The sequence below is a fragment of the Micropterus dolomieu genome, unplaced genomic scaffold (genome assembly GCF_021292245.1).
Source record: "Micropterus dolomieu isolate WLL.071019.BEF.003 ecotype Adirondacks unplaced genomic scaffold, ASM2129224v1 scaffold_126, whole genome shotgun sequence".
Classification (NCBI taxonomy): domain Eukaryota; kingdom Metazoa; phylum Chordata; class Actinopteri; order Centrarchiformes; family Centrarchidae; genus Micropterus; species Micropterus dolomieu.
The window spans coordinates 1-16,310 of NW_025744120.1; the positions used below are offsets into that span (position 1 = coordinate 1).

The 16,310-nt window shown below is 40.4% G+C and overlaps 1 protein-coding gene across 1 annotated transcript; it reads right to left on the bottom strand.

Moving 5' to 3' along the window:
• Positions 1–501: 501 nt before the first annotated feature.
• On the bottom strand, positions 502–16,206 carry LOC123967194 (transcriptional enhancer factor TEF-1-like; the record flags this gene model as incomplete). Its single annotated transcript, XM_046043231.1, has 10 exons — positions 502–2,681; positions 2,860–3,012; positions 3,792–3,932; positions 6,823–6,996; positions 8,682–8,809; positions 10,105–10,166; positions 11,074–11,123; positions 11,366–11,497; positions 14,717–14,779; positions 16,142–16,206. Coding segments are annotated over 10 exons (1,082 nt in total), but the record flags the coding sequence as incomplete, so codon positions are not given.
• Between the last annotated feature and the right edge of the window lie 104 nt (positions 16,207–16,310).

The following is a 16,310-nucleotide window of genomic DNA, read 5'->3' on the forward strand; positions in this document are numbered from 1 at the left end:
GATCTTGTGTGGAGGCCCAGACCGAGGGAGGTTGGCGGTGGTGTGGTGCTTCTTCCATTTCCTGATAACTGCACCGACAGTTGATCTTTTCTCTCCAAGTTGCTTTCCGATTCTCTTGTAGCCCATCCCAGCCTTGTGCAGATCAACAATCTTGTCCCTGATGTCCGTAGAAAGCTCTTTGGTCTTGCCCATGGTGGTGATGTTGGATGCTGGTTGTTTGGGTGTTGACAGGTGTCTTTTATACAGGTAACGAGGTGAGGCAGGTGTATTTGATGTAGATAATTGGTTGGGATTGGGGCTGTGTCTTAAAGAAAGACTAACTGGCTTGTAGGAGCCAGAATACTTGCTGTTTGGTAGGGGGTCATATACTTGTTTTTCCTCATCAGATGGTTATCAATTTTTATAAATTCATATGGTGTGATTTTCTGGAATTTTCTTTGGGATTCTGTCTTTCACTGTTAGAATGTACATATGATTAAAATTGTAGATTGTTGCATTCTTTGTAAGTGGGCAAACCTGCAAAATCAGCAAGGGGTCAAATACTTTTTTCCCCCACTGTACTTAATTATGCATTCTTTATATTCACTAAAATTGCCCGTCTATACACCATCTACAACACCAAATTATCAGGACCTGTGTAAAACAGATTAGACATGTCTACTGCTGTTCCCAACCAAAGGCACTTCATGCTGCTGAGCATGACACAGACAAACCACCAAACGTCACCTGCTACAGTACACTTCATCAACAGTTTTTGGTTTTTGATTCATAAATTACTTTAATTCTGACATATCTTTATCTAACTGGTAGAAACCAGTCCTGAACTGATAAAGGTAACTGTGTCTTAAACTACTATGTTTTCCAGAGTTAAAAACAGAGTGCTGAACGAGCTGTCCTGACATGGACAACGCTCTAAATGTAAAACAGGTGCCAAGGCTTCTGGTCAGGGTGATCTTCAATTTAAATATGGACGTAATAACATTTCAGGCTTGAACATTTTTGTCAATATGGACATGTTAAAGCTCAAGTTAGCTGGTGCAAGAATATTGAACTAAGCTAAGTTTAATTTGCAAAGTGAAACCTGATCAGAAAAATCACAGGTGTGAAAGGTTTCCTTCCTTTGTACACCATGAATGATGTTTTAAAGATTCACAGTGCTTCCCAATGGTGTGACCACGATACATTTAATATTTAAAATTAGATTATCATGAAATCAAACCCTCTGCATTATTTTTCAGCATTAGCCATTCCATATATTTAAATGTTGTAGTTACACCTCAATATGGTAGTATTCATTGTCAGTGGCGTCCGCCATTCCCGCCCCAGATTCAAATGGCCAATGGACACAATCCATGTCTGCTAACCCAGCCTTTCCTTACTGATGTTGCTTCATATTAAAAGCCTTCAACTGAGGAAACACAGCGTGGCTTTTATTGTGAAACAGTCACAGAGAGCGTAATGTATTTGTCACCAGGGTTAGTGCTGACAATGATCGCCAAATAAGCCAGGACTGAACTCTTACCGATTATAGCTTTAACATGCTGATTTATTTATTCAATCATGATGAAGAGTCACTTGTTGCACAATAAGGTACCTGAATTCTTCAATTTCACTTATAATTTCTTATTAACATACATTTTAGATAGTGTTCCTGGAATTAAAATATAGTCTATATGCTACTATCAATAAACAATTTCCCAAAGTTTAGAAGCTATTCTTTTTTTTTTTTTTTTAAAGAAAACATAGAAAAAGGTAAAAATTTGATTCTTTTCTTTGGGACACAACCTCTTTTTTTGTGCAAGAATGCTACTCACACAATTTGCAGTGGCTATCTGTACAAAGCCACCTCTATATTGTACTATATGATAATGCAGTAGTGTTATTTCCTTCTCTAGTTATTGATGATACACAGGGTCTGACCTTCAGTGTCCGTCAGTACTTGGCAGATAACACACACACACACACTTTTGTCACAGGGGGCAAAGATTGTGAGATGTCTTTCTTCCATCCTGGGTTGATTTTCCCAAAAGCATGTGACAGAAATAAGACTTTCATTTCCACCATCAAGCAAGCCAAATCCACATTTACTGGTAGAAAGAGGGGAAGAAACCAATTAGCAGGAGACATGGCATCTCCTGGTGATATCAGAGTCAGGATGTTCTTGGGGAAACCACCCAGGTCGATTCTGATGTGTCTATGGCTGCACTGCCACTGTGCTTCTGCAGCTAATGAGCGTCTGATATTCAGGTTGGAGTGAATATGTGTTTGTTGAAATGCTCCTCTTGAAGAGGATTCTGCAACACACTGTGTCATATCTGGTGTTAATTAAAAAATACCCAATTATTGCTGTGATGTTTTGTGAGCAGCACTGAAAAGGCAGCCCTTCTCTTCTTCGTCACTAGGTCAAATTGTTTGGCTGAAAGACACTTTTGTAGAATTCAGTTTTTGGCCATTGTACCTCCAATGTCACCATTAATCACCAAGCAAAGGCCGTGTGTGTGTGTGTGTGTGTGTGTGTGTGTGTGTGTGTGTGTGTGTGTGTTTGTATTTGTGTGTAAGTCTGTGTGTTATTCCTTGACGAGTCGATAGATGTGGTGCTGTGCGCCGTGCTCACTGTTGGACACCTCGAACACACATGCCATACACAGCAAGGTCTCCTGAGTGTCTCTGTTGCTCACAACCTGGACACACACACACACACACACACACACACACACACACACACACACACACACGCATGCACGGAGAGGAAAGAAGGGATAAAAAAAAGTTTTATAATGTGTAAAGGTTGAATATGTATGCACACTAAAGAATAACACTCCTTTATCTGTACTATGACACACAGACTGATGTCCTCACCAGCAGAATAGTGAAGTTCTCCAGCACACTGTTCATCATGTATTTCTCAGGCAAGTGTTTGAGCTTATGGATGAAGTTGATCATGTATTCACACATCGGAGAGCGGTTGATTCTGTAGACGAAGCGCCCGTTTTCAAACCGCGCGTACTCCGTCTAAAATGAGAGGGGGAAATCGTTAAATAAAATTTTAATAACTGACCACATCAAGAGTTGTTTAGTTTCTTCTGTGCATCCGGCCTGAAAAAACAACCTTGATGATGTTGTAAGGGGTTATTTATATCAGGATTTATACATTTAGAATAGAAAGGATGTGGTGCAAAGCAGCAGAATAGAGTTGGAAAGAAAGACCCGCGAATTTACAAGGCGGGGGGGGGGGGACTATGAAGTTGCATTGTGGGATGTGTGAGATCCAGTGTTTTTTGTGCTTGTCTCATATGTGGTGATAAAAGTCAGGATATCTCAGCCTTTGCTGTCCTCATTTTGACCTTTCTTTATGACACACAATCGTCAAGTCTCAGTAGCACAACTTTATGGATGTACAACACTAAATCACTTGAGTACTCTTTTAATATGGTTTTCTATAACAACTTGTGAGCCCCTGATTTCAAGCATCTGTTTCCTGAAAGATTTGAATGGCAACATTTTTCCTTATTGCTTATTCGTCAAAAAGCATATGAAGGACTCTCAAGTTAATACCTGACTTTGAGTTCCTCCAGTTTCTTTGCTCAACCACAGTGTCTAAATATATTTGAAGTGAGTTTATGTGTAAAACCCATCACTTTCTGTGAGTCAGAAAATCTTCAATGACATGGGGTTTTAAGGCGGGCAAATGTTAAACTTCCATGAAAACAGAGCACAGCAGACATTATGAAAATATCCTAGATTACTACTGTAAACCAGAGTGCACCACAACAATTTGTATCCATCCTCACCTCCACCTTCTCGACCACCTGCTTGCCGAAGGAGCAGACCTTGGTGGAGCAGGTGATGGTCATGTTCTCTGAGCTCTCGTATTGGCTGGTGACACCGTAGAAGGCCCCAGGGTCATCCTGCATGTTGTGATTAAGGTCCGCCTGGAAAACACAGAGCAACGAGATTACTACCTACACCATTAAGGACAGTACAAATGTCACTACTCAAACCCATGTACACTCCCAGAAACACGAGAAAGAACATGAAAGGCAGCGCCTGCCGCTTTCTACTAAAGTAAGCCAACAGTGCCCTCTGCTGGTAGCTCAGTCACTGAGCCATAATGTGCTCAAACTGCAATTTCTTTAGCATCAGGATAACTGACTGGATCCCCTTATTACACTGCTAAAACTTACATCAAAAGGTCAGCTGCTAGTCTAAAATACATCTGTCCTAATTGGGCCGCATGTGAAAAAAATTATGTGAAATAGTAGCTCAATTTCCATCAGGTGAAGGGACAAAATAATCAGTGAATTTGCCTCTGGATCTCTAATGATCTATTGTTTACAAGTGCAGAGTGGTGTGCTGGTCTGGCCTGTTTGAGACTAAACCAATCTGAAACCTGCCGTGCACAGCTTCTCATTACTGTAATTATTTTTTGCAGTACGTTCACGTCTGACATAATGATATAGATCGTCATTGTCCATTTCAAATCACACCTAGTAAGTGGTAGCTGTAAAAGTGTTTTTCAGCACTGTGAGCACCACTGACAAAATTCTATTCCCCTTCATTTATCGGGGAGGAGGCAGAAATCTTAGAGATGGTGAAAATATGTGACGTTGCAGTTTGGCTGAACTGATCCTTTAAAACAGCTGTATTTTTATCCAAGTCTTTGGTAGCAGATTTGTTCATGCGTAATGTGACTTTTGCAAATATATATAAAGAGATACTAATCTACTTTCTAAAAACACTGGACGATACACTACAATGCAAAAACAATATTCTTTTTGTCACTGAAGTTGTTTCATCAGAGCAGTGAGAACATGCTGCACCTGGATTACAGGCTGAAAGAAGTTGAGAGGGGTTTGTACTGTTTGTAATGAGTTCTCTGAGGGGCACTGTGTGTCTCAGGGCTGAGAAATCACACACACACATACACACCCTATGCTAAGTCACCCACTTGTACATTCATTCACACGCACACACACACAAACATCAAACTGTGCTCTATTAAAGCACCAGATTATCAGAAACACGCTCCATTGTGGTAGATCAGAGAGCTTTTTAATTAAATTCAGAGGGGAGGCTCTCTACACGACACACACAAACACACACACACACACACACACACAAAGTCTCTTTGTTTGTTTTCATGCTACAATCACATCTCATCACTTCTACATTTATTGTATACTGAACCCACTTGCAGGCTTCTGCCCTCCTCTGCATAGTTTAAGGAATGGATTACATAGCTGCAATCTGTCTGCTGTATGTAAGATGCAATTGTTAGCACGTCCCGATAACTAACTTAACCAAGGGTTACTTCCAAAGCCAAGGAGCATTCCACATTAATATGTGGAGTTACAAGCATAAGTAAAAAAAAACAAAAAAAAAAACCTTCACAATAGCTCATCTCCTCTGTAGTATTTCCCCTCTGTGTGAAAGCCAGCCCTGGATGCTATCAGAGTTAAGAATGATGTTAGTGACAGCTCTGTCTTGCTCTTTATTAGATCTGGACAAGTTTACACTCCAGCTACCCCAGCCAATGTTACCTGAGGCAGTGTTTCCTTCCCACATTGGTAAGTTCTCATCCTAAAAGCCTTTTCGCTTGTAACATCAACAGTGAAACATACGGTTTAATAATACCAACAATAAAGCACAACTCTAGCTAACTTTTGTCTTGCTCGTCCAGGTATGTAAGCTAAGCAGCCAAATAGCTTAGTACAGGACAGGTCTTACATTGTTTCTTATTATACTTGTAATACTTACTAGTTCTACAGTGCAATAAACTGTTTCTTTGTTTCCTGTCTTCTACATGGAGCTTTCACAGGGGAGGATGCTGACTTTTTGCCTCAGTCTTTTAGCACAATATCATGAATGTGGGTGGCAAGTTCCATTTTAAGGCCGTTTTACAGGCTTGTTGTTTTAAAATGAGTCTGCGGGATACATGGAAAAGTCAGCTGCTGTTGGCATTGTCAACCAAGTAATGCAGGCAAATCTGTCAACGTTAAACTACACGGGCTTGTTCTATGTGCTGTGCAAAAAAGCAAAGTTTGACAGGCGCAGCAACAGTAACAGAGCTTTAACTCCACCATTTCAAAGCAAACTCAAAAAGTGACTCCATTATGACATAGCCAAATGTAATGCTGTAAACATGTATTTTTAAGAGTGCGAGACTGTCCAAAGAAATATTTAAGTAAACAATTTAAGCCAGGATTTAAGTCCTAGACCAATTTGAAAGATCATAAAATCTGGCTTGTCACATGTCAACCACTTGAGAAATGAAGTCTGAGACTCTTTTTAGACTATTTGATTAGATTGATTATTCTGATAGAAAATAAATGAAAGTGTGTGATTCATACTGTTGGTATACTGCAGCTCTGAGAAAACAGTAAAGTGACACACACACACACATGTGAAGACAGAGCAACTTGTGAGTCAGGAGGTGAGCAGGTGTTCAAACAAAGCGACTGTGCTTTCATCAACCCACCACCTCCATATCCCAGGTGGAAAGGCAGCACGTACACACACACACACACACACACACACACACACGCACACACACACACCTGTAAGTACAGACAAAGGCATGGCACTGGGTGGAAAAATACAGGGAAAAAAGTGTGTTGCGTGCTTACCCTGCTGACTGATGACCAAAAGCATTTCCAAAAACAAAATTAAGGGAAAAAAGTATAAAAACAGTATTTTGTAAATGTTGAAACACTATCCAAGGCCTCGCTCATTTTGGATGGGTGTGAATCTGGTATAGAGAGGAAACAATATGAAAACAAACTCTCGTGTGAACAGGAAGTAGGCAGGAGTGTGTCTGCTCACCCAGAACTTGATCAGGTAGAAAGCGTTTTGCGGGCCTTTGCCGAACAGCTCCTTGAGGCCGCCCTTCTTCTCGGGGAACTTGTCGTAGATCTGCCTGATGTCCACACACTCCAGCAGGGGGTCGCTGTAGCTCGGGCTGCTCTGGCTGATGTGCACAAACAGGTGCTTGTTGTACTGAGGGGAGGGAAACAGCTGAATTAGGCAAAGACTGACACAGAAAACGTGTAGAGAGATAGAGAAGAGCTGATCTCACCCAAGGTGAAACAACTGCAAAAGAGAGACTGACAGAAACAACACAGTGGCTGAGTCCGAAATCCCCACTCATTCACTACTCCCTACCCACTATCTAGGGAGTTGTATGTAGAGGCCTATACAGTGAGCGCACTCACATTATCAAAACAACACTTTTGGACACTACTCCGATCGTCATTTCGGTGCCGTTAATTACATCATTGTTGTCTGACAATCAGTTTTTTCTATCAGCGCAATGCATGATGGTATATACAGCTTGGTTAGTGACCATCGGTTGTACACTACCGAATACTTTTCAAAATGCATTCTGGGATACACTGAGTGGACTATATAGGGTATAATAATTATCACTATACATTCGGACAACACTACAAAATGGCAAGCTCACTATATAGTCCACTATGTAAATGTAGCAGGGCACCAGCAAAGGCAGGGGAGAAGAAGACTGCCAGCTAGCAAACACTGATGTGAGCAATGTACATTAAGAATGCAATAATAAAAATGTTTTGTCGTGAAGGAAATACATCTGAGGTGTTTTTAAGGCTTAACTAATGCGCACAGTGTGTTTTACTGAGAAACACTGATTGTAAACATAACTGTTTACAAGAAAACTCCACAAAGTATGTTTAACTTGGGGAGTACATTTTTTCAAAACCGAGAAGAAAAATTAGACCCAGTTCTAGGGCTTTGAAAGAATAAAGTGTTCAAATAGCAAATTTGAATTATAACTTACATTATTAACAAGCTGTAGGTTAAAATGTCAAAGTTTTAAACGACTTGTATAGTTATTATGTCACAAAAAACACTACTGTAATAATGTATTATTGAATTGAATTGAATTTTTTTGGAAACTAACTAGGGATTTGACATTCTCCAAAAGCACAATAACAAGCAACAACGAAGTTACTAATTTATTCTCTTAGATTTGTTCATGTAGAAACAAGATATATTTGTGATTATAAGCTCCTCATGAGTAATACTATGCTGACCACCAATACACGCCTGGACTTTATGGAAAATAATCAGCCACTGTAAATATCAATCAAATGTGATCAGAAAAATCCCGATTAGATATTTTTCTCAAATCATTCAGCCCTTCCTCCTCAGGTTGTAAAGTAATTCCTGATTTTCATGTAACCATTACCATGCACGCGACTGTAGTCACCTTTGTCTTTGGGTACCATTTTAGCTACATGATATATTTTCATTGCAATGAAATGTTTTTACCTGTGAAGCCCTCATTTACAATAATGTACAATTATGCAGGTAATGTGACACATTTTGACAACAGAGCCTTTTTCAGTGTCAACATTGAACAGTTTGAGGTTTTTAACTGTCCAAACAGAAAGCAACAAGATGAATGCCAGCTGTCTGTGAGCCCGAGGTAGAAAAATGACAGGGAGTCCACAGTGTGGCAGGATGACAGATAGCCCGAGCAGACAGAGAGATAGAGCTTTACAAAGGTTATTCATACTAGGATACGCACAAAGGGCTTTAACGCTGTTCTCTGCTGTGGGGTTATCTGTCATCTCTGTTTACGGGACAATAGGGAGTGCTTATTGTAGACTGATGCTCTGTGTGTGTGTGTGCGTGTGCGTGGTACTCACTGCCTCCTGGTCCCTCTGTGTCTCCAGGAAAGATGAAAACTCCACCAGTCGTAGTTTGGTGGTGCCAATGGAGCGACCCTGCCACGCCGGCTCTCTGTGTGTTTGGGGCGCAGCGGGAGGCTCGTAGCCTAGACAACACACACACACACACAGTCTGTTTAACCTTGCTTCACCACTGTCATCATGTACAATCATCCTATTTAACAGGGTTAGCAGTAAGCTAGCATTATTCTTTGCTACAAACGTGAAAACTGTGTGCCATTACTGGAGTCTCATGGACAAAGCCCGACTGAGGTGAGGTTGCAGCGCTGAAAAGCACTTAACAAAAGTAGATGTAAAGGGGTAACAATGATGAGGACGCAGTGAAAACTCTTGGACACTGAATCAAAGCTCACGCAATCCATTTAGCTTTGTGGTATTCCAAATGACAGCTGCCATCGCACACTTTGAGTAAAATTTACAACCCTGCAGATGTTAAAAATGTATTGTGAAATATCAACAATAAGTCAAGTGACAAGTTGCTTTCCTTAAATTCCTAAAATGCAGCTTTTGTTGACCCATACTGTAGTTAGTCACATAGCCGGATAAGCCCACTTGTGAGCCCTACAGCAAGAATGGGCAGCATGTCCATACTAAAGTCTCGCCTGAAGCCTGAAACTGAACATTTTATTCTCCTCACTTTTTGACTGAGAAAATATGAACGTCATTGATACAACGATTTTTTTTTACGATTTTAGATAATAGTTAACAAAGCCTTTCTTTGTATCTGATAGAAGTGAAGTGAAATTATAAATAATTGTTGGTGGCCAACAACACAAGTAGCACACCAATCAAATTACATTGTCAGTGAAAATTTACACCCCCTGGAGAACACTAATGTATGGGACGCTATCACGATGCTGCTACAATTATTATTATTACTAGTCCTATTATCATAATCATTAATATTGATATCATTATTGGTATCGTTATTCATTTTCATTCATATCTGTACCACTACCACCATTACTATTGTTATACATTGGCTGCCCACCCTGAGTCTAGGTTCTTCTGTTAAAAGAAAGTTTGTCCTTGACTGTGTCACCAAGTGCTTGCACATGTTGGGTCTTGGAAATAATATTACAAAGGGTGCGGTCTGGACCTGCTCTATATGAAAAGTGCAATGAGGTACCTTCTGTTATGAATTGGCCCTTATATAAATAAAATTGAACCGAATTGAAAAACTGAAAGTGAGAAAAGTCAGATTGACACCTTTTCATCTTTTTGACCTCTTCCCAAGACAAACCTCAGGGTGCACTGGAGACCTGGGTGCCCAGAGAGAGTGAAAAACCACCCTGTAGAGAGCCAGTAGCCTAAATGGTAGGAGAGAGGACCGCCTGTTCGCTTTACAGAAAGGAGATAATTGTACCGTGGTCCCTCTCACCTGAGATTGTGGTGGTCCCTGCTGTCTGCACAGAGTAGGCTTGCTGAGAGAACGGCTTGATGCTGAGAGAAACAGAGACACAGACAGACAGACAGACAGGAGGGCATTAAAAGGGCTGAAAGAAGACAGACACAGTAGGGCCAGTCACATTGTACCTACATTATACAGAGAGGAACTCTGTTCGCTGTCTTGTATGAACAGTAGCAGGAGCACAAGGTCAAGAGCGTCTCTGAGTTCAGTAAAAGCTATACCAGCCCCATTTACTACTATTATCATCATCGTCACATGGTCATGTAACAGCAGCTGGAAATGAAACCAAAAGGGCGTGAAGGATCCCCACTAGCCATGTGAACAGAAACGAATGCAAGATATGGAAACAGCACCAAATTTGGTTTCTTACATATCAGCTGAGATCATGCCTGATGGATGCATGAACAGACACAGCCTGGTGTGCATTTTGAGGTCAGACTGCGCTATGTTTTTGTCACTTCAGATGGTCCAAGTGTAAAACATGACAGATAATTGGATGATTACCATGGCACAACTATACGTTTGTCCCCGGCCAATCACATCTTTCTGTCTTTTACATAGGTGACCATTAACGTGCCAGGGGCCCACTGCACTGTTACAACTGACAGTACCAACAACAAATGTTTACATTATGTTGAACCCATTATAACCTGGAACCACTCATCACTCATCATCAGTCATCACTGAACGATGTAGGTGGACTTTGCCCTTTTCCTTCCCACTTGGTGTAAAGTGTAAAGTTATCAACAGTGACAGTCTGAAATGTTGTCTTACACACATACGTTAGGTATAAAAAAACAAAAGCAGATCACTAACTAGCTTAGCGGCTACCAAGAGAGTTAGAACAGCTGAGCCTTTAGGGTAAACTGAATTCAGTTTATCAAAGCAGTGACACAATTCAAAGCTGAAAATCAGCAACTAGGTTAGAGTGTGACTTACTCTTCTGTGGTAGAGCTGGACTGTCCTCCAGGAATCATCCCCTGCCACAGCTGAAAATACACAAACACACACACACTTTAATACACTGGACTGAGGCTGCATACCATGAATGCAATACAATGTGTGTGTCTGTGTGTTGGTGTGTGTACCAGGACTTCAAACTCAGCATATGTGGCCACCAGATTGTATAAAAAATTATTATTCTTGTTCTTGTGTCTCCTGTGTGTGTGTGTGTGTGTGTGTGTGTGTGTGTGTGTGTGTGTGTGTGTGTGTGTCTGTCTGTCTGTGTTACCTGTGCATTGCTGGGGAAGCTGGCCCGTACTATTCCAGGCAGGAGCTTGCTGTGTATGGCGGTGGCTGAGACAATCTGAGCGGAGGACATAGAGGAGATGCTCTGCAGAGCCTTCTCCTTAGCATTCTGGTCCTGCACGGCAACAAACACACACATTATCATCATCATCATCATCATCATCATGAGTACACTTCACATTCTGGTCCTATACAATCCAAACCCAAAGTGAAAGCAAACATCAGGGCACTACACAGCAGCAAAAACAAAAGTTATGAAGAACAATTTGAATTATCATTGCTACCAAAGGCCTGAAGGGAAAAATCATAATAGCTGTCATTCTCCTCCTAGCTGTAATTATCTGACTGGTTGTGAGGACATTGGCGCCTCCTTATACTATCTGATTATACAAATTGTAATACAGCAATTTGAGTAAACTGCCCAATATGGAGTAGCTCATTTGCCAACAGTACAACACTGGAAAGCAGCAGAGGCACTTAGAAATTGGAAGCTTTGTTTGTGTCTTCTAAAGGAACTTAAGAGCTAAAACGTATTTACAAACGATAAGACACTGATTAAAAAAGCTGCAGGAAATATCAGTAAATACTCCAAAAAAAAACAGGACACTGAAGTATTTGCAACAGCTTAATGCTTTTGATGAGGATCTTGACGATCAGAGCTCCCCAGGCAGAGCCGGGGGGGGGGGGGTAAGGGTAAGGCCTTGTCAACTTTAACCTTTTAGATACCAAAAGGTTCCTGCTGGAAGTGGCTCACCTGGTTAACATGGGATTAAAGAGTTTGACCTTGCTTTGTCATTCGTTTATCAGCAAAAATCCAACAGTAATCAGTGGGCGACCATATGTGTAGTTCATGTCTAAATTCCCTGTTTTGTCTAAAGCTGGCTCTCAGGTATATTGAAGATGATTTAGTGAATACACCTTTCTCTGTATGTTTGGGTGTGGTGATCTGGCTTGTGGCCCGGGGGTGGGGGGTGGGGGTGGGCGGATGGAAGTCATAGCAACAACAGTGTTGAGCGTTGAACACAAAGGCGTGCAGCAGATCTAAATGTGCTTCACACACCACAGTGAACATCATTGATCGGGGGATCAGGGCAAAAAGTTCCATGTTGAAGATTTACAGTAAGCTTGAACTTGTAGGCTCATTTGTAACATCTGAAATCAATGCAACATGAAACTCAAAAACAGCTGAATGAAATGGAATTAGACAGTCTGCAATAACTGGAGAATTGCTAATTGGCAGCTTCACTCAAGTTAATTGGCACTGAGAGAAATCTCTCCTCCTAGGGGAGGTAATAACATTATAGGAGATACCGAGATGGGAATTATGTTGGATTTTCATATTAAATACCAGGAACCATATGTGTTAGATAACATCCTTGACCTGAACTCATTTCTTTGAAACGACCAACCCATATGTTTTGGTTTTAATGTGAAATTCAGCAGCAGGGAAAGGCTCTTACATCACGTTCCACTGGACAGAATGACTGTACAGCATTTTTCGATGTGTTATTACTAAATCCATGATATATAGTGCTGAGAAAATCCATTTATCACATTAGTTTTTTTTTTAGATAATTTATTAATCAAGTAATTAATTTACTGAAAGACGGGTTGGTGTTATTCTATATTTTCCTTACTGCCAACAAGTCCCATGAAAAGACAGAAAGCAATGTGTCAGTCCAGCTCTCAGTACTTTTCACCTACATTCCTGTGTCTGTGACTCTCAGACCGTTCATCTCCAATGAAGCCGCAAATTCTTTAAAACCGGGTCACAAATCTAAAGTTTCATATGGTGGTTAATATAGTTTTTAGCAAGTGTTACTAAAAACAGGAGTAAATGGTGCATTTGTTGGGGACTATTTTCAGATGTGGATGAATACACATTTGGTGCCATAGTGAACATTTGGGACGGAAGGTCGGCATATGTGAGATTGACTCCAAATAAACTACAATGCCCATGTTCACGGCGATGGAAGAACATGTCACCTGGTGCAACAGTGTGGCTGATGGATGTGTTTTAATAGATTCTGGACAATAATGAAAGTCTAGAGGCAGAAGGAGAACAGATATCAGTCTGTGGATACACACACACACACACACACACACACACACACACACAATACTAGGATCAATACACTGATCCTTGGTTTTGTGGGAAATTAAAATTGATTATAAAAATATTCCACAGATTGATTGATAATGACACTTTTAATTAGCTGTAGGCATAATTATCTACTCTATAATAAAAAGCTGTAATTAATACTGTCTTTCAAGAAGTCAAAACGTGGTAGCTAGGATCGCATCATCATCATCATCATATTAGGCGTTTCCTTTTTATTCAGTTACAGAACAGTCCAAAGTTGACATGCCCAAATGTAAATATCAGAGGAATTTAGGTTGCGTCCCCCATTTTGTATGTAGCTTAGAATATCTCACGTTACAAAATATTTTTTATTAAACAAAGTGTATAATGACACATTTCCATTCTGCTACATTGAACCATTTTTACAACAGAATGTGATTCCTAATATAGTTTTGAAGAGCCTATGCACATATACTGAATCAACAATAGCACTTTAGTATCCTGTATGATAGATCTATATTGACTCAAATAACCTTTATTTAAATTGATAATTTAATCAAACATCTGTAATTTTTTTTGACAGCAAACAATTCAGCTTCGCTTTGTTTCTATTTGGCATTCTGACTGCTCTTTGCAGAAAACAAGCGCTCCTTTGTTGCTTTATATTAAGTTAATTACGACCAACAGAGAGGAAGAAAAAGAAAGGGGGAGAGAGGGAGGAGGATACATGGAGGGTAAGAGATTAATAGACCAAAAGGAGGGTGGAGACAGTGTAAGAAGAGGGAGGCAAAAGGAGAAGAACAAATGAATGTATGTATGGCTATAAGAGAAGAAGGAAGGGAAGGGGGTAAAAACCTTAGCGGGCCCAATTAGACACCTAGGATACTGGAGTCACTGTGACAGGCATCCTTCCAGCCACGGTGAAACGTTAACAAGCAAGGGACAGACAGAGAATTCAGATTGCTTTTGTGCATTATGTGGTGAAGTAGAGAAAGTAAAATGGTTCCTAATGATGCCTCAATATGCTTCAGGACAGCTTTATTTCCTATCTATTTAAACAGCAATGTTCTACATTTTCATGGTGCCAATTGCTGCACTGAATTGTCCAAAAATCCCTTGTTTGTCAATGTATTAAACACTGTTTTTCCTTATGGTTTCTGTTAAAGTGGTTCAAGTGTCTGTAGGTGGAGGATTATTTCAAAGAACCACCGAACACTGAGTGTAAATGCTCTGGATTACAATCCTCCTTACCTTTAATTTGGATTGAAACTCCCTGGATTTTCTTCTGGCTAAGACCTGGATATGACTGGATACCTGAGAGGAGAGGAGAGGAGAGGAGAGGAGAGGAGAGGGGAGGAGAGGAGAGGAGAGGGGAGGAGAGGAGAGGAGAGGAGAGGAGGAAGGGGGTTGGAGGGTAGAAAAGAGAAGAGGAATGACCAAACAGTGAGTTGCCATGGTTATGAAAGGACTATTGCCACACTGGAAGGAAACACACATACACACACAAACTACTCCCCTGACAACAGTGAATAGACCCATCTATGCACATCTTTTGAGAGAGCAAAAAGACACCTGGGAACATGGGCCAAGAACTAAGATACTAAGATGACACTGCATACAGATGGTGCCACCCTATGTTCTGTCAAGAAATCGAAAACAAATGTATTTCACAGGGTAAACAGTGATCTTTTAATAGAACATACTATTGAAGAGCACAAAAGCCCAGAAATATTTCTTGCTAAGTTAGTTGCTTCTGCTGTATAACATTACACATGAGCACACCAGCATTCTCGGGTGCAACATACATGATGAATGAACTTCTGAAATTGACTTCAATCCAAGAAATCCACAGAAATCAATCACAATCACCTATACACGGTAGCTGTTGGGCTCCATTAGCACCCATAACTCTGAGCAGTCAGTGACATCAGTGTCAGTCAGTAAAAGTGTCACTATATGGACAGCAATGTAATAATGTGATTTTCTTGTATGGTTGCTAACATTATGTTTAGTGTAGCTGCTAACTGTAGCTATAGCCAGCAACCTTGTGTTGCCTGACCCTTTCTAGTAGTACAAAGAAGTCATGTTTGGTTGTCGTGCATTTTAAATTATGTATTATTATTAATTATGTTATAATATCTTTACCAGTAAAACACTGATGCAAATGTGTGCATTTCAGGGAAAGTGCAGGCTGCCAACACAGCCAGCTGTTGCTGGCAACTGTGCAGAGCATTGGGCTGCAGTGTAATAATACTGTAAAGTGTGAAAGGCAACTGTTTAAAACAGTTTCTGTAAGCAGGAAAGTGACATTTTGTGCAAACTTGGGAAATATTCTACATGTTTTTGTAAATATAAAAAAAAATAAAAAAATAAAATCCAAACAAATGAAAACCTCACAGATCTTGCAAAATATCACTTAACCATTTTGTTTATGGTATTAAGTAAGACCACCTTTCAAGTTTTTCCCGATTGATAAAAAAAAATGGACACATCTAATCTTAAGTGCAGCTTTAAATTGCTTTCATTTTTCGCCGAAACCATTGACCATTACAGTTCAGCTTTTCTTTTGATCACTGCGGTTATCACCATTTCCCTCATTATATCTGTATAATGTGATATGCTGTGATGTATGCTGTAGACAGTATGATTGGATTTAATGCACACTCCCATTATTACCTGTTTCCTTGTCCGCGTCTTGCCTGTTCGGAGCTTGATGTATCTGGCTATCAGCTCATTTCGACCTGGAGGGAAAAGACACAGAACATACTGATGAAACATGCATGCAACATACACACACACACACACACACACACACACACACACACACAAGCAGAAATCATATGAC